At 41.5% G+C, this 27,899-nt stretch overlaps 1 protein-coding gene across 6 annotated transcripts in view; it reads right to left on the bottom strand.

Moving 5' to 3' along the window:
• The window catches only part of IFT81 (intraflagellar transport 81), a 142,135-nt gene extending 130,699 nt beyond the window's left edge, over window positions 1–11,436 (bottom strand). For 3 of the 6 annotated variants that reach the window (XR_008379424.1, XM_053587252.1, XM_053587254.1), the window contains exons 1-5: window positions 11,331–11,417; window positions 7,780–7,944; window positions 7,191–7,294; window positions 6,506–6,686; window positions 2,575–2,664 (exon numbers count right to left, since the gene is read on the bottom strand). Coding sequence is in view for 5 of the 6 variants with exons in the window: in XM_053587252.1 (XP_053443227.1) it covers window positions 2,575–2,664; window positions 6,506–6,686; window positions 7,191–7,294; window positions 7,780–7,923 (519 nt within the window). In the remaining variant the exon portion in view is untranslated. Of the gene's footprint in view, window positions 1–2,574; window positions 2,665–6,505; window positions 6,687–7,190; window positions 7,295–7,779; window positions 7,945–10,927 lie in introns of all 6 variants that reach the window. The other 3 variants (XM_053587250.1, XM_053587253.1, XM_053587251.1) reach the window with 2 other exon arrangements.
• Between the last annotated feature and the right edge of the window lie 16,463 nt (window positions 11,437–27,899).

Below are 27,899 nucleotides of genomic sequence, written 5' to 3'. Positions count from 1 at the left end.
GCTAAGGAGCTAGCCATATACACCTGAGCTGGCGGGTTTGAATCCAGCCCGGGGCCCACCAAACAACAATGACGGCTGAAACCAAAAAGAAAAATAGCAAGGCGTTGTGGTGGGCGCCTGTAGTCCCAGCTACTGGGGAGGTGGAGGCAGGAGAATCACTTTAGCCCAGGAGTTGGAGGTTGCTGTGAGCTGTGATTCTACTGCACTCTACCCAGGGCTTGAGGCTCTGTCTCAAAAAACAAACAACAACAAAAAAACTCCTTCCTAAGCCAAAAAAACAAATAGCCTAACTACCACAATGAAACTAAAGGTAAAATGTACACAGTAGTCAGTGTTGATAGAATTTGGGAAAATGGATACTCTCACTCACTACTGGTAGTACTGTTCTAAAAAACAGTATCAAGTCTTAAAATAAATATTTATCCCTTCTAGCCTAGTAATTCTACACTTGGGAATTTGTTCCAATAAAATATTCATGAAAAGTCATAGATTTCTCCAAAAGGATTCTCAGTAATCCTAATTACATCTAAATTTGGAAATGACCTAAATGTTTGAAAATTGTTAAATAAATTATAGCAAAATATAAGGAAAGTCATTAAAAATTACACAGAAGAATGTTTAATAACATGAGCAAAAGTCATGATACAACATCATTATTCCAAAGAAACAGATTACAATACCAAGAAAAATATATAAACACATTTACCAAAATGTCAACAGTTATCTCTAGATTATAGGATTATTTGTGAATTATTTTCTGTATCTCATTTAATAATGTTTTCTAAATTTTCTGCAAAAAATATGTTCAAGAATATTCTGGTAATAATGAATGAAATTAAAATATAGTCTCCAGGTTCTTTTATCATTTTGGTTTACTCACAGGACATAACAGAGGAACAGCAGACAGACATCTACCATTCTTCTTCCATAATATAAAGTATCTGCTTATGGGTCTTTTTCCTCTGCTAAATCTGAGTTCATCTTTCATTTCTAATATTCAATAAACTCTTATCAAGAACCTATCATGTTCCAGGCACTATGACAAGCCCTGGAAATACAGTGGTGAACAAGATATATAGATATAGTGCTTGTCTATGTGGGGCTTAAAGGTATTTGGGAAGATAGATGTTATATTAATTATAAGTATAACAAATGTTATAAAACAAAAAGAATTGAAGGAACTAAACTACCTAGGGATCAGGGAAGGCTTCCCTGAAGAAGCAACTTCTAAAGTTCCTGATTGAATGAGAAGATAAAGATGGCATTAATAATTCAGGAATTCTGGCTAGGCACAGCGGCTCACATCTGTATCCTAGCACTCTGGGAGGCTGAGGCAGGTGGATTGATTGAGCTCAAGAGTTTCAGACCAGCCTGTGCAAGAGCAAGACCCTGTCTGTACTAAAAATAGAAAAATTAGCCAGTGTTGTGATGGGTGCCTGTAGTCCTAGCTATTGGGGAGGCTGAGGCAAGAGGAATGCCTGAGCCCAAGAGTTTAAGGTTGCTGTGAGCTATGATGCTATTGCACTCTACCCAGAGCAACAGAGTGATACTCTGTCTCAAAAAAAAAAAACACAATAATTCAGGAATTCTTTTTTTTTTTTTTTTTTGTAGAGACAGAGTCTCACTTTATGGCCCTCGGTAGAGTGCCATGGCATCACACAGCTCACAGCAACCTCCAACTCCTGGGCTTAAGCTATTCTCTTGCCTCAGCCTCCCAAGTAGCTGGGAGTACAGGCGCCCGCCACAACGCCCAGCCATTTTCTGGTTGCAGTTCAGCCGGGGCCGGGTTTGAACCCGCCACCCTCGGTACATGGGGCTGGCGCCCTACCAACTGAGCCACAGGCGCCGCCCTAATTCAGGAATTCTTAAAGTATAAAACCCATACAAGTCAGCATCAACAAGTGTTTGGGGAAAGAATTTAAATGCCTAGTAAGAAGGTAAAAATATTTTCTGGAGAACATTAAGTAATACACATCAAAAATCCTAAACATTTTCATATGATTTAATAAGCAATTTTATTTCTAGAAATTTGTTCTAAGGAAACAATCACAGATAAGAAAAAAATTATATAGAAGGTAATTATAGTATTATCTGTAATAGCAAAAAAAATGAAAATTAAAAACCAAAAATGATTAAATTAATAGAATATTATTTGGTCATTAAAAGTACGAATATATTCACAATAATTAAAAAAGATACAAATAATTATGTATAGTATAATCCCACATACATACATACTACAAAATGTTAACAATTGAAAAATTTTTTCTTTTTTGTTCTTTTCTGTTTTTCTACATCTGATATATGTATATCAGATAAGTACTCAAAAGATAACCTTCTAAAATCTATGCTAATTAGTGGTCTATATAGCACGTTAGAACCCCTATAAATTTACCCTGGCTTCATTAATTTCTTCAGTAAAGAACTACCAAAGGTCCTACAAAAGAAAGTCTTCCATTTGCTATCGATATTCTCTACAGTCTTAATACTTGTACTAAATTAACTAAAAACAAAAATTCTAAACCCATTATTATTCAAATCAAAAAAATTGTTACTATGTTTTCTATTCTTTACCCTTCTTATTTCTGCTGTGGAAAATCCAGATGTTTTGAGCTGCTCACATTCTTTATGCAAAGTTTTGAAGGCTTCCATCAACTCTTCGTACTAAAAGAATAAGTTAATAAATTATAAACTAATGACTAGAGCCGGTAGAGTTTTCTTAGTCAGGTTATCTATTAATTTACAGTGATGACTTAAATCATAAGAATAGCAGAAAAAACACATCCCTTAAATTTTTTTTTTTTTTTTTTTGTAGAGACAGAGTCTAACTTTATGGCCCTCGGTAGAGTGCCGTGGCCTCACACAGCTCACAGCAACCTCCAACTCCCAGGCTTAAGCGATTCTCTTGCCTCAGCCTCCCGAGTAGCTGGGACTACAGGTGCCCGCCACAACACCCGGCTATTTTTCGGTTGCAGTTTGGCCGGGGCTGGGTTTGAACCCGTCACCCTCGGTATATGGGGCCGGTGCCTTACCGACTGAGCCACAGGTGCCACCCCACATCCCTTAAATTTATATAGCATACAAAAAAGTCGATCGTTATGACCCAAACACAACATACTTTCCCAGTTTCATTTCTGGTTATTTTCCCTCCTCACACTCTATACTCTATCTATTGTTGATCTTTCAGTCCCCAGAATATTCCACGCTTTCATCTCCAGTTTACACATCCTATTCCCCCTGAGAATACTCTGGGATCCACTCACCCCTAACTTGGATAACTCCTATTCACTCTTCAGGTCTCAACATAGATGCACTATTTTCAGAGACGCCTTCTTTGACCCTGTACCTATCCTATCATAGTGGATATCACACATCTGTATCCCTCCATTATACAGTGAGAGCCAGGAAGACAAGAATTCTAGGAGAACAAGAATTATACTCTCAAGACATGATTGCAAGAGGGACTTTACCTAACAATTGAAATCAGTGTAACCTGGCTTATTGTACCCTCAATGAATCCCCAACAATAAAAAATAAATAAAGAAAGAAAGAATTATACTCTTTGCATATGCCTTTATATTCATGGGGCCTAGCACAGTGTTTAATAAAAAGTAGTTGAATGAGTGGAAAAATTAATAATCATTACTCCAAAATTTTAGAAATAGTATTTTTGGTTGGCAAAGACAGTAATTAATATTTTTCTTGTGATCGTATCCTACAAATCTGCAAATTATTAATTCTAAAACTCTTCATTCAGAAAGAAAATATGTATTTTTATTAGGGTCTCTACTAATGACTTATTAAATGTATATATAAGTACTTCAGATATGCTTCAAGAATATGTCTTTATTATCATTAATTCTTTACATGAGCATATTTAGTAAAAACTTAATAAACTTCCTATAGATGAATTGATTTTTATCAAATTCATTCATTCATTTTATATAATGTTTCCTACAAATATAAAACCTTTAGAGATAAGGATGGGGAATCTCATTCTGCTGTGTTTCTCCCATGACATCTACTGTGACATTTTACATAATTATTTGTATAAATATTATCTTAAAAAATCAATATTTTTATTGATTTTATTCTGTACTGCCATGAAAATAAAAACACTCACTTGATTGTTTAGATTCAGTTCAAATATTGAGCAACTAACTTATGGAAGTGATGATATAAAATTCTGAAGGAAGGCTCGGTGCCTAGGGCTGAAGCGGCTGAAACGCCAGCCATATACACCTGAGCTGGCAGGTTCGAATCCAGCCTGGGCCCGCCAAACAACAATGACGGCTGCAACCAAAAAATAGCCAGGCATTGTTGCAGGCACCTGTAGTCCAGCTACTTGGGAGGCTGAGGCAAGAGAATCACTTGAGTCCAGGAGTTGGAGGTTGCTGTAACCATGGCACTCTACAGAGGGTGACCAAGTGAGACTGTCTCAAAAAAAAAAAAAAAATTCTGAAGGAAAACAAAGATGGGTAAGACATGATACCTGTCTTCACAGACCTTACGATTTATTGGGAAAGACAGATCAACAAAGTATTTTCGGCAAACTGGCACAAATCAGTAAATACTATTAAATAAAACTGCAAAACACTAAGCAAAGGCACTTTTTTAAAAAAATCAAAGTCCTTTGAAATCTAAGCCTGATTTCTATTTTCTTTGACTAGCAATGTATCTTTTTCCAGGAACAGGAGCCAGATCAGCAAGAATCCTCATTAGCTAAGATCTTTAAGACCTTAGGCCAAAACCCAATGTGACTACAAAAGTCTGGTAAGAAAAGTGTGCTACGGCCAGGTGCAGTGGCTCACTCCTGTAATCCCAGCACTCTGGTAAACCGACACGGGCAGATTGCCTAAGCTCCCAAGTTTGAGACCGGCCTGAGCTAGAGCGAGGCCCCCCAAAATAGCCAAGCATTGTGGTGGACACTTGTAGTCCCAGCTACTCTGGAGGCTGAGGCAAGAGAATCACCTGAGCCCAAGAGTCTGAGGTTGCTATGAGCTATGATCCCACGGCACTCTACCAGGGGTGACAAAGCGATACTCTGTCTTAAAAAAAAAAAAAAGAGAGGGCGGTGCCTGTGGCTCAGTGAGTAGGGCGCCAGCCCCATATACCGAGGGGTGGTAGTTCAAACCCAGCCCCAGCCAAACTGCAAAAAAAAAAAAGAGAGAGAGAGAAGAAAAGAAAAGGAAAGGAAAAGAAAAGAAAAGCGTGCTGAAATTTCAAACTCCAAACCTCTCTCTACCCTATGCCTGACTAGAAAGTCCTTGGAGACTTTGAGCCTAGTTTCTTTTGCCTACTTCCTTGCAGGGGACTCATAGGTCTGGACTTGCCTGGAATAAACAGTGTCAATATCATTTGTACTGTAGTAATTTTTATGGTAGTCTCTTTCTAACAGGATGATAAGTTGTATTGTCAACTTACTGATCAGTAAACTGCTCTGCAGACTCAAGCATGAGATGCTATCTACTCCAAATTGCTAATAATAATTTATTATTTTTTGTTGTTTCTTTTTCAATAGAGTCACACTCTGTTACCCCAGGTAGAGTACAGGAACATCATCATAGCTCACTGAAACCTCAAACTCCTGGGCTCAAGAGACCCTCCTGCCTCAGCCTCCCTAGTCACTGGGACTACAGGCATGCATCACCACATCCCGATAATCTATTTTTAGTACAGACAGAGTCTTGCTCTTGCTCAGGCTGGTCTCAAACTCCTCAACTCCAGCAAACCTCTACCTCAGTGTCCCAAAGTACTAGGTACAGATGTAAGCCATTGTGCCTAGCCAAATTATTCTTAATATTGAGGGGTTTTTGTACTCATATACTCCTATCATTAAAATGGTATTTATGTATTAAAGTTACTACTTTTTGTTTGTTTGTTTTGTTGTTGTTTTGAGACAGAGCCTCAAGCTGTCAAGTGGCATCACTGCTCACAGCAACCTCCAACTCCTGGGCTCAAGCTATTCTCCTGCCTCCGCCTCCCAAGCAGCTGGGACTACAGGCACCTGCCACAACGTCCGGCTATTTTTTGGTTGCAGACGTCATTGTTGTTTGGCAGACCTGGGCTGGATTCGAACCCGCCAGCTCAGGTGTATGTGGCTGGCACCTTAGCCACTTTAGCCACAGGTGCCGAGCCTAAAGTTATTTTAATATATAACTACAGTTGAACTGCTGATATTGTTTTACCTTCTAGACTCGCAGGGGTCCTCAAACTGCGGCCCACGAGCCACATGAGGCGGTGTGATTGTATTTGTTCCCGTTTTGTTTTTTTACTTCAAAATAAGGTATGTGCAGCGTGCATAGGAATTTGTTCATAGTTTTTTTTTAAACTATAGTCTGGCCCTCCAACAGTGTGAGGGACAGTGAACTGGCCCCCTGTTTAAAAAGTTTGAGGACCCCTGTGAGCTACTGGAACTACAGAGATAGCAAATAAAGAGAGATTAACATGTATTTGAAGATGTACACCTTGAAATCCATTATAGATAGTTTTAGGTATTGTGTACCTGTTTATTGGTGTCTCCCACAGTTTCATCCTGGAGAAACTCACTTGGTACCTCAAGTTTTATTAAAAAACGAGCTAAATACGCTCTTTTCTTCAGTTCAGTAGTCTTCTGAAGAAGCCAGTGGAGCACAGGGTAAATTACAGGTTTACTTCCAATCACCAAACCCTGACGAAAGGTACTCCTAGAAAAGGAAAATACATACGCTTATCAGTAAACCTATAAATGAGGTAACAGTTTGTCAAAATCTGACTTACAATGTCCTGATTGCCTTCTATAACTATTTTTAAAAGTTAAACCCAAGGCTATTCTAAAATCGATCTGTACATTAATTAGAAAATTAGGTCCTAAGTGTATCACTGAAATGAGCAAGGAAATTGTGTTAACCTTAATACTCCATCTCATTGACTAGGTAGGATTTAAGTTTTTTTTATCTAGGATGGCAGATGAGTGATAAAATGGTTATAGTGGATCTGCCTGAATTTTTCTGATTGGGGAAAGAATTGACCCATTTAAGACTTCTGCAAGACAAAATAATATTGTGAGGTTTAAGATTTTGAAATTCAGTGATACTGAGACCATCAAATTAGGAAGACTAAATATTTACCTAAAAGGACTGACTGTAGCACATGAAGGTTTGGCTATTAAAGCACAGCTTTAAAAAAGCAATACATGATCAGATTCTTACATGTCTGTGGCATTTCCTGGTGGTTTGTACTTAAGGATACCAAGAAGACTCAACATCCGCTTGGCTGTCTGCTCTGGCATCTCCTCTCTGATATCAACAACTTGCTAACAAAGAAATTTTAAAAATATGTTATTGTTGTATACATAACAAAGAACAATATCTAAACTCATTGACAAAACTGTTCTGCTAGAGCATTAATAGGCACAATTATCTCTTCATAAAACAGATGAAGTATGGAGGCCCCCAGATTCCATGTGAGGGTGCACGCAAGTCAGATCAGGATTCAAATGAAGAATGTTAAGCTTTAAATAGTTTCTAGTGGAAAAGACCAGTGTATGAGAGACACAAGCTAACTTGCAGTATAATAAAACCTTCGTAAAAGCATTTTCATTTCAGAACCAAATCTATTTATGTCTGGAGGTGGTGAAATAACTACTAAGTAAAGTACAAGTAGATAATTTAAATTTTGAGCTAGCAGACAAACTTTACAGCCATGGAAAATAATGCCCAGAGAGGGTAAGTAATTTACCCAAGACTCACAGCTGCTTTTTTGCCACCATGTCATCAAAGAGAAAGAGAAAACTCTTACCTTTGGGTCAATCTCAGCCAGAACATCATTGAGAACTTGTAATAGTTGCATTGGCTCCAAGGAATCAAATGTGATTAAATTATAGTTCTTTCTAAAAGGCTCCTTATTGAGATTGTCCACAATGAATTTGATTTGATCACTCATAATTAGGTCTTACAAGTTAAACTAAAGAATAAAAATAGAGGGAAAAATTCTTCAATATTGGTAACACAGTTCTGGGAAAAATCAGAAGTTTATAGGAAGTAGGCATGAAAAACATAATTTTGGCTCGGCACAGCAACTCATGCCTGTAATCCCAGCACTTTGGGAAGCTAAAGTGAAGTGGGAGGACTGCTTAAGGCCAGAAGTTTGAGACCAGCCTGAGCGACTTAGCAAGACCCTGTTTCTGGCTGGGCACAATGGCTCACACCTATAATCTTAGTGCTCTGGGAGGCTGAGGTGGGAGGAATGCTTAAGCTCAGGTATTCAAGACAAGCCCGATCAAGAGCAAGACTTTGCTTTACCAAAATAGAAAAATTAGCCAGGCATTGTGGTATACACCTGTAGACCCAGCTACACAGGAGGCTGAGGCAAGAGGATTGAGTCTAGAGTAGTTTGAGACTACAGTGAGCTATGATGATACCACTGACTTCTACCCAGGGTGAGAGGCCAGTACCTGTCTTAAAAAACAAACAACAACAAAAAAAACTTGTTTCTACAAAAAAGAAAAATCAGCTGGGCATGGTGGTGCACACCTGTAGTCTGAGGTACTCAAGAGGCTGAGGCAGAAGGATTGCTTAAGCCCAGGAGTTCAAGGTTATAGTGAGCTACAATCATGCCACTGTACTCCAGACTAGGTAACAAAGCAAGACTTTGTCTCCAAAATAAATAAAATAAAATTTCAAAATTTTAAAAGGTATAATTATACATGGCATACAAAATGCTATGAAAAGGGCATTAAGACTTTATTATGAAAGCTGCAGTATATACTATTAATATTTAACATTAAATGTTTTATATACAAATCTGGTATAACAGAAATCATCTGAATTAACATGGACAAATGAATAATAAATCCTACCTACATTAATATCTTTCCCATACAGCTATACAACTTCTAACCAGGGGTTCAACAATTGTTAGGCTACAGACATGCTTCTTCTTCTTCCTTTTTTTTTTTTAACTAGTAGCCCACATTTAAAACATTGGGAGATTTTTACATTAAAATCCAGATTTCCCGTTTCTCTTGAAAATCAAATCTAGTAAGTCTGCAGCCAAATTCATGCCAGGCCATAATTAACTGAAGCTGAGTAGAGACTTCACACTTCAGCCTGTCTTGGTCTCCACCATGCAGTCTTCCCCTCTTTCTGTTACAGGCTTAACTCAGTAAGGATCCACTCTGTCTTCCTTGAGTAATTCAAGCCTTCATTTCCTTTTCCCTTCAATGAGACAACCGTCTCTTGTTTTCTGGCCTCTACCTCTTCCCCTCTCCAAATCCTCTGCAGGCTTCTCACTGTGTACAAAACAGAGCCCAAACTTCTTGAATTTCAGGACTCTGTATTATCTAACTCAACTTGACCTTTCTCAACTTTATTCCTAAATTGTCACCTTTCACCCTTTCAAACTTCAGCCCATAGAAACAGTCAATGTGCCTTAAACAGTTTTTCTATTTCTCTGCCTTCAGTTAATGCTGTTTTTCTGCGTAGAAAGACTGTTTCCTTTTCCTTCATCTCCAGAGGTGCAAGTCCCAATTGTCTTTCAAGCCCTGTCAAACAAATGCCAATTCCTCCAGGAAATGTCTCAAGCTATACCCCAGGTTCGGCAGCATCTGCCATCCAAGTTGACCACACTTTCTCTACACTTCTCTCCTAGTGCTATTTTTTATCTTGTACTAGTTCTTTATGTACACATTTTCTCTCCTCTACTAAACTGCAAATTCCACAAGGACAGTTATCTGTGTCCAATTCCATTTTTGAACACCCACTCCATCTAAAACAGTGACTTCTTCTACTAGGCTGAATGAACTTGTTCATAGGCCCAAGGCCAGAAAAAACATAAGCTTAAATCTAAAGGAAATTGGAAATCAGCCTGGCAGTAAGAAAGAGGCTAACTTAAAAAAAAAAAGAAAAAAAGTATCTAATTTCTTTTCTTTTTTTTTTTTTTGAGACAGAGTCTTACTATGTAGCCCTCAGTAGAGTGCCATGGCATCACAGATCACAGCAACCCCCAACTCTTGGGCTTAAGCGATTCTCTTGCCTCAGCCTTCCAAGTAGCTGGGACTATAGGCACCTGCCACAACGCCTATTTTGTTGTTGCAGTTGTCCTTGCTGTTTAGCAGGCCCGCGCTGGGTTCACACCCACCAGCCCGGATGTATGTGGCCGCCCAATTCGCTGAGATATAAGGGCTGAGCTGAGTATTTAATTTCTTAATTGCTGAGACGGCTTTACCAAGGTAAAACTGCTTGAATTTTAGCAATTAAAAAATGAATTAAAGAATAAATTGCTAAAGAAAAAGAAATGGATAAATGCCATTTTATTTAAGACTTGGCCAGCAAGCATCTTGCTCTGAAATGTTTTTTTTTTCAATTGGGTTGGTGGAGATGGATATTCAGAAAACACCAAAATGTAAAAATATTATCATGATAATTATTAGCATTATAAAGGTAATGGTAAGTTATGAGTAAATAATTATTGCTAAGAATAAGTCGAAAGAGGACAAAAAGTACAAGGAGTGTGATTTATAAATGAGGCTTCCTTTAAGCTATAAAAGGAAAACCTTTACATAAGTTTTTTTAAAAATCCACATTGGATGTGCAAGCTTTCCACTGCTGTAAGTATTTTAAGCAAAACACCACGTCATAAACTTCATACACATATATATTTCATTTTAAATGATTTAGAAATCATCTACAGGTCTATTCTTTTTTCCCTTTCAAAAATCCCAGACCAAATCAAAAATATGGATAAACCAGTAAACGTTACCAGGAAGGGAAAAGAAACTAGAAGGGTTTTCCCTCCTGGTTGCCCACCAGCTGTCAAATGGTCACTCGTTAAGCACAAGGATGTACTGAACAGGTAGGTTGTGCCCAGTGGGCTCTGTGCTCTAAAATTAGCAAAAGCAATTACTCTCCCTCTTGCAGCGCAAAATCGCCAATTCACCAGCACTCACCCACATAAGAACAGGAAGGGATGAGGGAAGAATTAAAACCAGGACGTGCGTTTTATCTGGCACAATTTGGGACAGAAATCGCGCTGCCCTGGTCCCAGGCTGGCTTCAGCGCTGACCCGCAGCCTCCTGGGAGTCCCATAAAGTGTCCCTCAACCCCCGGCTTGGGAGAGGGGACAAGGAACCCCCCGCCCATGTCCCTCGCGGTGGCTCCTATGACCGTTCATCTCGCTGGTGAGCAGCATGGATCCCGACAAGGCCCAACAGTGGCCAGAACCCCGATTTGGAGGCTTCCCCGATACGACCCCTCCACTTGCAAGATGCTGCCCCAGGACAGAAAGAAGGCGGGAGTTGTCTCCTAGTTCAGGGTTCGGGGGAGTTTCCGACCGCGAGTTGGCGAGGTTACCTCAAATTCTCCTCCCGAAACCACTTCCCCACCCCCTTGGAGGCACCCGAGTTCTACTGGGCTCCTAGAGACGAGCTCCTTGGCAACGGTTGCTAGGCCGTGGCGTGGCGTCACTTCCGGCGAGGCCGGGCGTGTTTCCGCGGGTACCCCCGGGCGCGCGCCCTGGGGATGGGGCTTCGGGTGGGGAAGGGCGGTCCAGTACCGAGTCCAAGTGCAGCTATAGAGGGTTTGCGGGTTCTGAGCCACTGCGGACAGACAAGAGCTTCTGTTTTGTTTCCCCGACTTAAACGCTGGGCAATAACCTTCTTGAATGTTCTGCAACTCTCCGTTTACAAAGTACGCTCTCCAAGATTAATCTATGCTAAATGCTTGTGCTGTTTGATTCATTCATCATTTACCAAACATGGGTGCTGATTTCTTTGAGACAGGACTGGTGCCGGGGGTGGTGGGGTGGGGAGGATTGGACTGAGGAAGCATTTAGCCTGGGCTTCAAATTTAGGTTTTTGACATAAGTATTTCCAAATTATGTTATACATAGAAACAATTGTGGAGAGCCTTTGGCAGGATTAAGAGAAGGCACGTTCATCATAGAAATTTCAGCTTCTATCTCACATTATTGGGTCGCATTGCCTGTACTGGTAATTATTTTTAATATCCCGTAATTTTTTAATACGCTGAGGGCCCGAAAAGAAAAAGAAAAAGTAAATGCGGGAAGGTTCCTCTGGGTTCTGGGAGGCTCAATTTTAGGCACATGCATACGTAAATTAAGCCCTTCTTGTAGTCTATTAAAAGAGTTCACATCCTAGGGGGTAGGCAGGGAGATCTTTGTGCCCAGATCACAAGGTTTAGATGAGGTTCAAAGTCTGTTGGAATTGCACTAGCTGGTTTGGAGGAGACATTAGTTCATAAATGGTATTTTGAACCCACACCTATTAGACTGAAAAAGAAAAAAATCAAATAACCTCATACCCTGAAAATTTAGTTGCCCGCTCAAACATCTTAGGAGAAACCAACTATAGATTTAACATCAGATTTACAACAACAGAAAACAAGAAATTACATATTAGGCATTTCCTATGGGCTTGTGGTGGCCGTTGAGAATGCAATGGAAGACTGGGCTTACCTAGCCCCTGCCCTTGTATAGCTAACAGTTCAGTGCCGGATGAGAGGTAAGTGGACAACAGCAATACAACTGAGATAAATGCTATTGAAAAGACTCAAAGACTGGGCTGCGCCTGTGGCTCAAAGGAGTAGGGCACCAGCCCCATATGCTGGAGGTGGCGGGTTCAAACCCAGCCCTGGTCATAAAACTGCAAAAAAGTGAAATAAAATGAAAAGACTCAAAGACCACAGGTCCCAGATGAAGGGTCCCAAGCTTACTTGGAGAGGAAGATGCCATGGGTCACTCAAACTTGAATGGATTTTATGCTTTATATGGTTGCTCTGGAACATAGAGAAGAATTGGAAGCCAGTCGGCATGCTTCCTGGGATCTGTATAGAAGCTAACGTTCCAACTTGAAGCAAAAAAGAGAGAACTGCAGTATATTGGGTCACTGCCTGTCTATAGCATACAAACAGGCTAAAGGACAGTTTGCTACCATTCCCTGATACATTTAAGATAAAATCTTAGGTGTATGCTTTGAGGGGTCTAAGAGGAAATTCTCAGCAACAGTTTCACAACACTAGAGGTATTGCTGATTACATTGGAGTCAATTCACCCTGTGAACCCTTCTGTTCTCTGAGGTGCTATGTTTTATCTTCTAATAAGCCCCCAAGTATGCCTTTTGGCTAAACTATATTTGACATTTTTAAAAATAGAAACAATTTTTTTGTTTGTTTTCTTGTTCTGTTTTTTACTTTATATAGAGACAGGGTCTTGCTATTGCCAAACTGGTGTTGAACTCCTGACCTCAGTCAAACTTCTTACCTCAGCCTCCCTAAGTGCTAGGATTACAGGTGTGAACCACACTGCACCTGGCCCACATTTGACATTTTTTTTTTTTTTTTTGTAGAGACAGAGTCTCGCTTTATTGCCCTTGGTAGAGACAGAGTCTCACTTTATCGCCCTCGGTAGAGTGCTATGGCATCTCAGCTCACAGCAACCTCCAACTCCAGGGTTTAGGCAATTCTCTTGCCTCAGCCTCCCAAGTAGCTGGGACTACAGGCGCCTGCCACAACGCCCGGCTGTTTTTTTTGCAGTTTGGCCAGGGCCGGGTTTGAACCCTCCACCCTCGGCATATGGGGCCAGCACCCTACCCACTGAGCCACAGGAGCCGCCCCACATTTGACATTTTTAATGGGGGGAAGTTCCAGCCATATGTAATAGCCTTTGTGGAAGCTTCCAATTCCTACCCTACACTCTCTTTAAAATGGCTTTATTGACATATAATTCACATACATACAATTCATTCTTTTAAAGTGTACAATTCAATGGCTATTAGCATATTTACAAAGCTATGCAATCATTGCCACTATCTAATCCCAGAACATTTTTACTACCCCCAAAAGAAACCCTGTACTCCTCAGCTGTCACCCCCCAGTTTGCAATGAAAGGCTCCCCACCCCACAGCCCTGGGCAACCATGAATATCTATATATTCTGTATTTCCATATTTATGGATTTGTCTCTTCTAGACATTTTATATAAATGGAAACATACAATATGATGCCTTTTGTGGCTGGTGTCTTTCACTTGGCATAATGTTTTCAAAGTTCACATTGTAGCATGTATCACTACTTCCTTTATGTGACCAAATAATATTCCATTGTATAAATAGGCCATATTTTGTTTATCTGTTAATGGACATTTGAGTTGTTTCTACTTTTTGGCTATTATGAATAATGCTGCTATGAACATTTGTGTATATATCTCCAGCTTCTTATGGTTAAAGATTCTGTTGGCTCAATTGGGTCAATAGAATACATGAGGGTCAAATGTAGGGGGAGGCACATGCATTCTCACAGTGTTTCTTCCTTTTAATTCTTCTTCACTTGTGATTTATTGGGTTCCTGTGGTTATAAATTACAGGATGCAAGATATGGGTTCTTTAGTAGTTTTTGGTTGTAATATAACGAACCTGGTATTGAAACCTACTAGTCCCTTGCTCCCAAAGCACAGACTTTTCCAATCTGTTTCTACCAGAAGCCTTCTGATATGAAGATGCTGCTTACATGGAATGAGCTTCAAATGTTCACCATTTTCCAGTGGAGGAGAGAGTAAAGAGAGCCATGGAGGAGGTGAGGGAGACTGGAAGTTTCCCTTTCCAATCTACTTATTTAATTGTGTAGAAACTATAGGGACTATCCACAGTCATGAACCTCTGCTCTGGTTATTTAGAAAGGAAAAAAAAAATTTACTCCTAGGCTGGACATGGTGGTTCATGCCTGTAATCCCAGCACTTTGGGAGGATGAGGCAGGAGAATTGCTTGTGGCCAGGTATTTGAGATCAACCTGAGTGATATAGTGAGAACTTGTCTCTACAAAAAATTAGCTGAATGTGGTAGCATGCACCAGCAAGCCCAGCTATTTGGGAGGCAGAGGCAAGAGGATCACTTGAGCCCAGGTGTTCAAGGTTGCAGTGATCTGCAGCCACTGCACTGTACCCTATGCAATAAAGCAAAAAAAAAAAAAAAAAGAAAGAAAGAAAGAAAAGAAAAAATTACTCCTGGTAAAGTGTTTTTCAAGAATGAGTTTAGTGCAAAATGAAAAAATATAGGAGAGGGGTTATTATTTCATGAAATTGTGAATTTCAAGGATATTATTATTGTCAGGTATGGCTTAATCTAGGAGTTTAATTATGTCATCTTGATATTCTTTCTCTATCTATCTCTGTCTCTAATTCCTATTTTTCTCTGAAGAGGCTGCTGGTAGCAGCAAGCTTATATTCTGCCAGCCTAGCAACTTCTGTAAAAGTAGAACTGATTCTCCAATAATTTCAGCAAATTCCTAGGGTCCAACTCTCATCAGTCAGAAGTGTGACAGACCAGTCTTGAATCATCCACTCTGCCTCTGGTGGCCATAGGAATAGACTGGGTGAGGATGACGCCTCAAAAGGAAGGGCTGGATTCTACTGCCTGAGGTAGAGATGCTATGCAAAAAATAACAGATGCCACACACAGGTGATCAGGGAAGGCTATTAAATCTTAAAATCTGTGTAAGAAAACCCGAAAGGGGAAAAAATGAGCCTGTACTTATCATGTGAGGAGTATCTGTAGTGCTGAGAACCTTCTCCCTGATTTCTTTCCAGCAAATTTTCTTCAGCGCAGACTTCCATCATATGCCAAAGGCAATCTTGGGATAACAGCAGACCCTCTAGATCACCGCAAAAATCTAAGGATGCCATGAACGTAATGTGCCCAGTGCCTTCTCATTTCAGAGCTTCCAAACAAGAAGAACTTTTCTGTGCAGAGTCCAGCGAAGCCAAGCCAATTTTCTGTTTTTGGTATTAAATTTAGACCTTTCATCCTGACCATGAGATATTTCTGGATTCTGCATGAGTATTCAGTGAATGCCAGGATTCAAGATGCTATCCCATCTGGGGCTACTCTGCAGGCTGCCCGCTTTATCTCATTCTTCTAAAACCAGGAAAAATGACCCAGACATAGGAACGAATTTGGAAGTGGGTTATTCTGTTATCTATTAATTGTCATTTAATGCCTTCACCATCTAGGTTACTTGGAGATGAAAGAAATTAAATTTGAATGGAAACCTGAATTGACTTGGGCAGATATCCTAAATTGCCTCTGTTCTGGCAGTTTAATCTTGTGGGTATGTTTAGGAGCAGAATGTGCTTTCTTAAAAGGTAAAAAGATAAATAATATGTGAAACACTCAATTAAATGGATGAGAGTCCACAGGTCTTAGTAAATGCACGGCTAGTACTACATTTTTATCAAATAGGCTTTTTGTAAAAACGGGTCTTCTATCTGCAAATATGCTGTGGTTCATGAAGTCTAGAAATCACTGATGAAATGAATGGACAACATAGAATAACTACAATAATATGCAATTCACATTAACTCCTTGGTTATTGGTATGGATTGAAATACAGGATTCACCTAACATTCTCACTAGGCTGAAATAATGATCATGTGATCACTTCCCAAGTGCTTACTGTATGTCATGAACTTTGCTAAATCATGTTATATGTCAGAATTTATTCAAATATTGATTTTTGTGTGTACTCCTTCTGTTTCCCCTTCTTTTAAAACAATTTGCATTGTTTCCTGGAAAGAAATCTCCTAGATTCAGGAGGTAGAACAAAAATAAAATAAAAGTAATAATGTCCTTCCTCTGGCAAATCTGAGTTGTGGACTAAATTTGCAGGTTGAAAGTCAGAAGCTGTACTTCCTACAGAAGCTGTAGGCCTGTAGAGACCTAAAATCTTTGAGGGAGATTGTACAACAGGGAAATAGAGAGGGCAATATATCTCTCTTTTCTTTTACCTTGGTAAGTAAAAGAAGTAAAAGAAAAGAGAGATATTAAGAAGAGTGGGAAAGGCTCACAGGTTGATAAGCCCAGAGCAGCTTCTGAGAAGAGAGAAATACCGTGAGGAGGCCCCGCCAGGATCCAGTGGCTTCCAGTCTGGCCAAAAGCCTTCCTTATACCAGGTTTGACATGGAAGCATCAGTGCCATTGGACCTGAAAGGATCTGCAACCTGAAAGGGTGGGTGACCAACTGGTCACTAGGGTGGTCCCTTGACAGAAGACTGCAGGAGGTGCCCTAAAGCTTTGTCGCTGCATCCCCAGGGATGGGGGGTGGCAGAGGAATGATCAGAATAGGATTACATTTCTCTCCAAACTAGCAGAATGGAAGCTCAGAGTTGGATTTCAGTTGATTATAAAATAATGTCTCCTAGATTCAGGAGGTAGAACAAAAATAAAATAAAAGTAATAATGTCCTTCCTCTTGCAAATCTGAGTTGTGGACTAAATTTGATAACCTCTGTATTAGTCAGCATCCTGGCAGGGTAAACATGGCACACTCTGATAAATTAAGGAGAACTTAATAAAGGACTGACTATTGATTTAATTTAGAGATAGTGTCTCTCTCTGTCACCCAGGCTGGAGTGCAGTGGTGCAATCACAGCTCACTGTAACCTCCAACACCTGGGCTCAAGCAATTCTGCCTCAGCCTCCCACAATGCCAGGATTACGGGCGTGAGCCACCGTGTCTGGCCAATAATGCTCAATTTATAAAGGTATAGGCAGAGTTTAGGGAAGTCAACAAGGGACCAGCAATGAAGACAGGGGCTGTCCCTGAGCCTGAAGCAGTAAGTGAAGAGAACGAGTACCAAAAGCACAACAGAGTAGCCATATGGAGAGGGCCACTTAACAGGAGCCTTTGGGTGCAACTTGTCCTGACCACGCTCTTCACATTCTCTGATCGCTTCCTGCCTACCCCACCCCTGGCTAAACCCAACAGGAACCCAAAGGGGAAGGGAGCTCCCTTGAGGTCATCCATACAGATCTGCCTCCCTGGACAAAGAACGGGGAAGATGGTGGTGGGTGGCAATCTGGAGAGGCTGATTGCTCTTTCTTTTCATAATACTACCCTTCAGGAATGATAGATTGATTCTTTATGGTCTGGATTATATAATCAAAGTGATGGGCAGAGAGGCCTTGGGACAGGGGTCCTCAAACTATGGCCCACGGGCCACATGAGGTGGTGTGATTATATTTGTTCCCATTTTGTTTTTTTACTTCAAAATAAGATATGTGCAGCGTGCATAGGAATTTGTGCATAGTTTTTTTTTAAACTATAGTCTGGCCCTCCAACAGTCTGAGGAACAGTGAACTGGTCCTGTGTTTAAAAAGTTTGAGGACCTCTGCGAAGTCAACTGATCCACCCCCCCACATCATCTAAGCTGCCCTCAATCTCTTATAGCTGAAATTATAGGCATTACATGAAGTTAGGCCTAATCTCATTTCAGCACTCTTCTTGCACCCACATCATCTCACTTAATCTTCACAGTCTGCAAAGACAGACTTTTTTTTTTCCCCATGTTTTTTTTTCCTGTTTTTTTCTGCAGGCCTAACAAAATTGAGGCCTGGAGAGTTCATGGAGGGCCTAACATCACATAGCTAGCAGGTGGCTTAGCCAAGATTCAGACATAAGTCTACCTGACTCCACAGCCATTTTCACCAACCCACTAAACTGACTCAATACCATAAGTCAGGCTGCAGGGATGGGAGGCAAAGGGATTTTCTGCATGGGAGATCAAGTATTAACATGGTGTCTGCCTTTTTCTGCCTACAAGGACTTTGCCAAGGAACCTCTTTTCTTACCCAGGTAGGGCTGATTGTTCAAAATCTAAGCATTTACCGTGGAAGAGGGGGAAGATGGAGAGAAAACACTTAGCTGATGATGGGGGTGGGGGAGAAGTGTGTTTTCATTTCAGATGCCTTTTAAGTTCTTTTTTTCCCAGCTGAATGTTTGGTGTATTTATAGAATTCAGGGGGAGTATTTAAGGGTAACCGGCAGTGGAGCTGCATTTTGGGCCACCGGGAAGCTCAGAATCATGCAGGAAAAGGTTGGTGGGAGGGGAAAGGAGCAGCAGGGCACAAACCAGCTTTATCCTTCATGTTGCCAAGAACTTTTCTCATCCTCCTGGGCTGCTGACGTCAAATCAACGTCTATGATATTGCTATAAATGGAATTATAGAATCAAAATGATGGGCAGATGGATGATTGGATAAACAAATTGTGGTAGAAACACACAGACGAATATTATTCATCTGTAAAGAGAAATGAATGACTGACATATGGATGAACCTTGAAAACATGATGCTGGGTGAAAAGAAGCAAGGCACAAAAGGCCAGCTATTATATGGAAGCCAGGATTCCATTTGTAAGAAATAGCTAGAACAGGAAAGTCCAATAGAGACAGAATGCAGATTGGTGATTGCCAGGGGCTGGGAGGAGGGGAAAATGCAAAGCAAGTGCTTCATGGGTACAGAATTTCCTATTGGGGTGATGAAAATGTTCTGGAAATAGAGGTGGTGGTTGCCCATATTTTCAGTGTACTAAATACCACTGAATCATTCCCTTTGAAATGACTGGTTTTGTCTTATGTGGATCTCACTTTAACTTAAACAAACAAACAAAAAAAAAAACCAGTAGTCAGGGCCTTGGGTGATCAGCAGTCTAACCCAAGTCTTTCAAGCAGTCTTTGCGTGCTTGCAGCTGAAGTCCCATGTGCCTTGAGACACGGACCTAATTTCACCACAGTCTTTCCTTCTTTCTTGGCTCTCAGCCTCAAGACCTTGGCTCTGCTGTTTCTTCTGCCTGGCTTTCGCCAGATCTGCATGAGCCTGGTTTCTTCTCTTCATTCAGGTCTCAGCTCAAATGTTTCTTTCTCAGCAAGGCCTTTTCTGATCCTCTTCCTCAAAGTAACCAGCCCCCCAATCACTCTCCATCACTGTGTTTTTCAGGCTGTTGGTCATAGCCTTTTAGAGGGTAATGACATCAATTTAGTGGGTCTTGATTAACATTTTAAACATTGAAATGGGCTAGGTACAGTGGCTTATGCCTGTAATCCTAGCACTTTGTGAGGTTGAAGTGGGAGTTTGTGGCCAGGAGTTTGAAACCAGCCTAAGCAACATAGTGAGACCCTATCTCTACAAAAAACGTTTTAAAATGAATGGGGCATAATGGCGTGCCAGTAGCCTTAGCGACTCAGGAGGGTGAGGCAGGAGGATTGCTTGAGCTCAGGAATTTGAGGTTGCAATGGGGTATGAAGATGCCACTAAATTCCACTTGGGTGACAGATCGAGACCCTGTCTCAAAAATACATAAATAAAAATGTTGAAATGGACTATAACAGACAATATCATACAAGAATAAGAGTAATATTAATGCATCAAAAATATTTTTTGTTGGGCGGCACCTGTGGCTCAGTGGGGAGGGAGCTGACCCCATATTCTGAGGGTGGCAGGTTCAAATCCAGCCCCGGCCAAACTGCAACAAAAAATAACTGGGCGTTGTGGTGGGTGCCTATAGTCTCAGCTACTCGGGAGGCTGAGACAAGAGAATCACCTAAGCCCAGGAGTTGGAGGTTGCTGTGAGCTGTGACGCCATGGCACTCTACTGAGAGCAATAAAGTGAGACCCTGTCTCTACAAAAAAAAAGAAGAAATTTTTTGTTTCCTAACAAACCACTACAAATTTATTGACTTACAACAATTTGTTCCCACATATCTGTGGGTTAGCTGGACTCAGCTGGGCAGTTCTTCTGCTCATTCACTCTTGTGGGTGAATTCAGCTGGGTGCTCATCTGGGGCTAGAACATCCAAAATGGGTTCCCTTCTGTTTGGTACTTTAGTGCTGGCTTCCATTTCTCCTTCACTTGTTCTCTCACCATTCAGCCGTCTGACCTGAGCTTCCTCTTATGGTGCTGGTTACCAAGAACAGAAAAGTGGAAGCAGCCAATCCTCTTAAAGCTGAGGCCCGGGACAGGCATAAAGTTGTTTCTACTTCATTCTTGTAGTCAAAGCAAGTCACAAGACCCACTCAGATTCAAGGGAAGGGGGATCAGCCTCCTCCTTTCCTCCAGAGAGCAACATATGCATTCCAGGAATGGGAAAAATTGTTGGCAGACATCACTGTGACCCCATGGTGATCACACGATAAACATATTTCTTGTTGTGTGAGTCACAACTGGAAAAACACACTTCTTCCATATCCTAAAAAAATTTCTTTTTAGCACTTAGTACTTACTGAGCTTCCTGTACTATATTTCTATCCCACTAGAACATAAGTTCCCTGAGGGCAAGCACTTTGTCTGTCTTATTTGCTGCAGTATCCTCAGAACCAGGCATTTAATGGGTGCTTAATAAATACTTATTGTCTTTGAGTATGTTGTTGAATCAGCCATCATTTCTTGGGTGTGGAGCACTTAAAAGCATTATTTCATTTAATTCACTCAATACATATATGAGCATCACCATGTGCCATGCTATTTGAGGTGCTGGAGAAACAAAGGGAACAAAATAGACCAGAGTACCTGCCCTTACAGAGTTCATTTTCACTATGATACCAGGATAGTACGCAATAGATTCATTGATACTATTTTGACAGAAAAGCAAACTGATAGTCAGAGAGGTCAGGCAACTTGCCAAAGGTCACACAGCTAATAATTTCACCCTGATCCCTGGCTTTTTTTTTTTTTTTTTTTTGTGGTTTTTGGCCAGGGCTGGGTTTGAACCCATCACCTCTGGTATATGGGGCTGGTGCCCTACCCCTTTGAGCCACAGGCACCACCCTGATCCCTGGCTTTTATCCACTCTGCTGTAGATGTTCGGTTTTTCCCAAAGATGGGTCTAGGTGGTCATGGATCTCAATTCCTTCAATTGCTTCTCTGAAGGATCAAACTTGTCTTTCTGGGAGTCAGACACAGGGCAATGGGAATAGGTGAGTCCCATGACCTCAGAATCCCTGCCTCCCACAACCCTGGGCCCCCCACTCAGTGACGATGGCTCACACCGGGGGTGTTATAGATTCGAGCCACAGATCTCAGTCAGTCATCCCCACTGTCTTATCGGCATGTGACATCCCCAAGTGGCTGGGGCCTGCAGGCCAGGCAAAGAATGCAACCCGAACAAAAATAAACCTGCCACATTCTTTGGCAGCCCCCTGCCCCTTCCCGCTCTCCAGCCATCCATCCTGGCAGCAGAGTCTGCCAGGGAAGGCAAAGAGTGGGGGAACAGGGTGGGGGAAGTCAGCGCTGGCTGCTGCCATCCAGAGAAAGAGAAGGAGAGGTGAAGAGAGGAAGAGAGAGAGAGAGAGGAAGAGAGAGAGGGAGACATCACCTTATATGGGAACATGCACAGACAATATGTGGCAATGGCTTAGAGGGCAGCAGAGGTCAGATACCAGACAGATGGAAGAAATTAAACATGGGACAGAGCGTGTTCCTGGGCCCTGAAAACAGCTCTTGTTTCACAGCAAGTTCGCACAAAGCCTGGCCCGTATTCCTTTTTTGCCTAAGCCGAGCAAGATGTTCATCCTAACCTCTCTGTGACTTTGACTCAGGCCCCTGACTCTGTGGCTTGGCAGAGGTCCCAATTCTTTAAAGTCATTTCTTTGACGAATAAAATTCCTCGTTTCAAATAAAAAGGAAAAGACCGGGCCTGTTTCGCAAGAGTTTCCAGTATCTCTCCAGAGCACATAAATTAGTAGTTAGTAAGTTAATAATCCTTCATTTCTCATTCATTCATTCAACACACACTGGGGATCAGTTATGCCTCATGCACTGAGCTAGAGGCTAGAAAGATGGTGATGATGATAGCTACTGTTTGTTAACTTGTATCCATTTGATAACTTTCTATAATTAATAATAATTTACTTTGCACTTTCTAACAGCTCTTTAACTACTATTATCATTTCCATTTAATACAGGTTTTTCAACCTTAGCTCTATGGACATTTTAGGCTGGATAATTCTTTGTCATGGAGGGTCTGCTCTGCCGCCCTCTCATCCTTCCAACTAAAAGTCATCTCTAGCTGGGAATGATGGATCACACCTGTAATCCTAGCACTCTGAGAGGCTGAGGTGGGAGGATCAATTGAGCTTAGGAGTTCGAGACCGGCCTGAGCAAGAGAGAGACCCTGTCTCTACTAAAAATAGAAAAATTAGCAGGATGTTGTGGCAGGTGCCTGTAGTCCCTATTACTTGGGAGGCTGAGGCTGGAAGATCGCTTGAGCCCAGGAGTTTCAGTTTGCTGTGAACTAGGCTGACAGTCCATGGCACTCTAGCCTGGACAACAGAGTGAGACTTTTGTCTCAAAAATAATTAAAAGAAAAGAAATCTGCACTTACACAAGGGACCACAAACTAGTATCCCCACAAACTAGTCCATTTTGTATGGACAAAATTAGATAAGTTGTACTTGATTCACAGAGTATTAAAAAAAAAAAAGAAAGAAAAATCCAATATTTAAAAATTGAAGTATTTCACATAAAAAATCTGGATCTCTGGGCTGCCCTGAAAAATTAAAAAATCTTGCAATACTGTGTGGCATACGTTGGCTAGAGTGAGAGACTGCCTGCTTACAAGGTGGCATGTACCGTATAGTTTCCCACAGTCCCTACCATTCTCTATTGTCTCTGATCTCAAAGCCAGTGTCCCGTGACAACTCTCATCATGTTTGTACTATCATTGTTCTTACAGTAATTGTTCTTTATCTCACATATTTATTTATCAAAGAGGAAAGGAAAGAGTAGACAGAAGGCCCATGACCTTTTTACATATCTGCCCCCATTTCATTCACTTCTCACTGCCTAGTTTCTGCAGCATTAGACTTTGCCTCTGAGCTTGTCATCCTCTTAAGCCCTTTTGAAATTTCTTCCTTAAAACTATCCCTGCCATTTTATAAGGATCCCTCACATTTTTATTTCCCTTCAGGTTCACAAAATGCTGTTAGCTACAGGAAGCCATTTACTTCTCCCAGCCACCCAAGCGGTACATACTGTTCTCCCTACTTTAGAGAATTGTCTTGGAGAGATGTAGTAAGTGATTTACCCAAGGATGAAGTCGGTTCGCTGCAAAGCAATGTCCTTCTAAGTCTAATACTTTTTCCATTACTCTAGGTGACAAAGTATCCTAGCACTTTCAGTTGCAAAAGACAGAAAAGAAACCAAAATTGGCTTAAACCCAAAGAGTCAATTGATTAGTTCATGTAACTAGAAAGGAGGAGCCATGGACTTCAATCCCAACTGGATGGAGGAGTTCCAAGGTTGTCCCTCAGGGCTCTGTCACTCCTCCTCCATCCCTCAGCTCTACTCTTTACTGTGATGGCTTTATTTCAAAGCAGCCCCTCTATTGCTGACAGCAGACAACCCAATGGAAAGAGATTTGCCCTTCCAGACAGTCCCAACAGATGGAATTGAGTCTCATTGGTCTTGATTTGCCTGATTTAATCTTGTGCCCACCTGAAAACCAATCACTGACCAGAGAAAGTGACCAGACCTGGGTCATGGGACCACCTGGAACCTGTGGGTGGGATTAGCTTACGTCTAAACAGGAGTAAAGGGCTACTCTGAAGGAAAGTTGGGTACTATTATCAGAAGGGGATATGAAGGTTGGAGAAGGCCAAAAACCAGATATCAACTAAACCTAGAATCTTCATGGAGCATGCCCATCCTCTCTTTGGAAGGCCATCTTTATTCCCTCTTTCTCCATTCAAATTGACTTCAAGGCCCCTGTCCAGCCTTCCTGAACTCAACTGCTCTAGGCTATAATGCATTGTTCTTCTGGGAACCTCTAGTGCAATGAGAATCTGAAACTCACACACCAGCACTCAGCTCTGTAGCTGTGGACTCAGTGAAAGAATGAGGAAATAATTTGTGTGGATTACAATAAGTGTCAAGGTTGGAAGAAAGTAAACAAAAAATGTTAATGACAGCTGTCTTTGAGTGGTAGGGTTATAGGTGATTCTGGCTGGCTTCTTTATTTCTTTCTGTAGTTTCTACCATGAGGAAAAAATACAAATGATAATAGTAAGAAAGGAAGTAAGGCAAGTCTGGTTGAAGCAGCAACTCAAAAACAATGTGAGGGTAAGGGCCAAGTGTTGGTTCTGTTCTGTCCCCCTAACTCCCAGTGGCAGGACAAGAGCTCACTGGGAGCTCACTTACTAGCATCAGAGCTTATAATAGAGGCTGTTCATTCCCTTCCCAAAAGCCACCCCCCTTTTCTTTTTCAAATTCTCTGAACACTTTTTTTTTTTTAAGACAGAGTCTGACTATGTCACCCTAGGTAGAGTGCTATGGTGTCACAGCTCACAGCAACCTCAAACTCCTGGCCTCAGGCAATTCTCTTGCCTCAGCCTCCCAGGTAGGTGGGACTACAGGTGCCTGCCACAATGCCCGGCTATTTTTCGGTTGTAGTTGTCATTGTTGTTTGGCCAGCCCGGGCTGGGTTCTATCCAGCTCCAGTGTATGTGGCTGGCATCCTAGCCACTGAGCTACAGGCACTGAGCCTGAACCCCTATTTTGTGGAGTGTCTTCCTTTCTTCTTATGACTACACACTTCTTGAAGGCAGATCCGACCCCAACACCTGCATGAGAGCAGGCTCCACTAGAGAATCAGTCTATAACAGGGATTCTCAAACCAACATTTTAGACCCTCTTTGTCCTTGAGGTTGTCCTGTACCCTGTAAGATGTTTAGCAGCATCCCTGGCCTCTTCTCCGTAGACGGCAATAGCACATTCACCCCAGTTGAGACAACCAAAAATGTGACCATACATAAGCAAATGTCCTTCCCTCCCAGGACAAAATTGTCCCTGGTTCTCAACCTTCATGTCATAAGCCTTCATGTCAATCTCATTCCCTTGACTAGTGATTGGTTCAGGCAGGGCCTTGTAGCCCATTTATGAAATGAAATGTAAGAGCAAACAGGTTGGGGAGGGTAGTTCCTTTTATTAAAGGAAGACAGTGTTTCCTCATCCTCAGCCTTACTTGGATGTGATGTCTGGGAATGCAGATGCCATCCGACAACTATGAGAGGAACTCACTCAAGGGCATCACAAGAAAGGTGAAAAAGTAGAAAGAATCTGTTGATATCGAGTTGTGGTATTAGTCAATTTGCAGATTACTTGTTATGGAAAGTATAATCATCCTTTGTTGGCTTGGCACTTGTAGCTCAACTGGCTAAGGTGCCAGCCATATACACCAGAGCTGGCAGGTTCGAATTCAGCCCGGGTCTGCCAAACAACAAGGACAACTACAACCAAAAATAGCCGGGCGTTGTGGTGGGTGCCTGTAGTCCCAGCTACTTGGGAGGCTGAGGTAAGAGAATCGCTTAAGCCCAAGAGTTGGAGGTTGGTGTAAGCTATGACATCACAACACTCTACCCAGGGTGACAGCTTGAGGCTCTGTCTCAAAAAAAAAAAAAAATTGTCCTTTGTTTAAGTGTTAAAGTTATTTGAGTTGCACTTTTCCGTTACATCTTATGCAACTCAGGCATCTATTGAAGACATTGCATACACTGATTTTTTTTTTAAGGTCACCAAAAAACAGCTATTATCTGGGTGACTGGGCATGTGCATATCAGAATTTGGAGTTGGGGACAGGCATTTCATTTGATGGTCCCTTTTAAGAACCACTCTTGATCTTAAGCTATTCCAATTCCCTAGGGAATTGCTAATAACTGGTACACATGCTAAGACAGGGAAGGGGATTAATTCCTTTTCCAAAACAAGGAGCAACATTTGTACTAGAACTCACTACATGTCATCACATCAAAACTGCTGCAAAACACCAAGTTCTGTGGTTTTTAAGCTAGTATTTCTAGGAGTCCATCAAACAGCCTCTGAGATGGAGCTTATTAAGAAAATGTTGGCTCAGCACCTGTAGCTCAAGCGGATAAGGCACCAGCCACATACACCAGAGCTGGCGGGTTCAAATCCAGCCCCAGCCTGCCAAAGAACAATGACAACTACAACCAAAAAATAGCCAGGTGTTGTGTGTGTGGGGGCACCTGTAGTCCCAACTACTTGGGAGGTGGAGGCAAGACAATCACTTAAGCCCAGGAGCTGGAGGTTGCTGTGAGCTGTGATGCCACAGCACTCTACCCAGGGCGACAGCCTGAGGCTCTGTCTCAAAAAAAAAAAGAAAGAAAGAAAAAGCTAAGCCTGGCTTGGCACCCGTAGCACAGTGGTTATGGCACCGCCATATACACAAAGGGCTGTGGGTTTGAACCCGGCCTGGGCCAGCTAAACAACAATGACAACGGCAAAAAAAGAAGAGCCAGGCATTGAGGCTGGTGCCTGTAGTTCCAGCTACTTGGGAGGCTGAAGTGAGAGAATTGCTTAAGCTCAAATTTTGAGGTTGCTGTGAGCTGTGACGCCATGGCACCCTACTGAGGGTGACATAGTGAGACACTTTCTCAAAAAAAAAAAAAGAAAGAAAATACTAAGGCAAATGATACAAACTCTAGAAGCCTCAATTTGCTCATCTGTAAAATTGAGAGAATAAGAGAAGAATTGTTTGATATTGAGGATAAGAAAGTGCTTCATGAACCATAAAGCAGTTAATGGATTATCAATGCTATGCTCCAGCCATACAGCAACGTGTTCATGCCATTCAAATAGTCTAAATGTAGGATGTGGCTGGGCACAGTTGCTCACACCTGTAACCCTAGATCTTTGGAAGGCTAAGGGGGGAGGATAGCTTCAGCTCAGGAGTTTGAGAGTTCAAGACCATCCTGAGCAAGAGCAAGACCCCATCTCTACAAAAAAATTAGAAAAATTAGCAGGCACCTGTAGTTTCAGCTACTTGGGAGGCTGAGGCAGGAGGATCACTTGAGCTCAGAATTTGAGATTGCACTGAGCTATGATGATGCCACTGCACTCTACTCCAGGCAACAGAGTAAGACTGTTAAAAAAAAAAAAATAGAATGTGATGCAACCAAAATTATCAGTTGATTGTTTATAGGTAGCCTTGTTTCTTATGCTTCTAAGGATCTACTTCTTCATCTGCACATTGTTGCAAAACCTTGTTCTGACGATGCACTGAGGTTAAAATAATGCTCTTTGAAAAAGAGTGGCATAGGCCACCATGATTTAACAATTTTCT

This window comes from Nycticebus coucang, chromosome 4 (assembly GCF_027406575.1).
Source record: "Nycticebus coucang isolate mNycCou1 chromosome 4, mNycCou1.pri, whole genome shotgun sequence".
Taxonomy (NCBI): Eukaryota; Metazoa; Chordata; class Mammalia; order Primates; family Lorisidae; genus Nycticebus; species Nycticebus coucang.
Note: the sequence above shows the minus strand (reverse complement) of the source record. Positions and strands in the feature narration are given on the sequence as shown.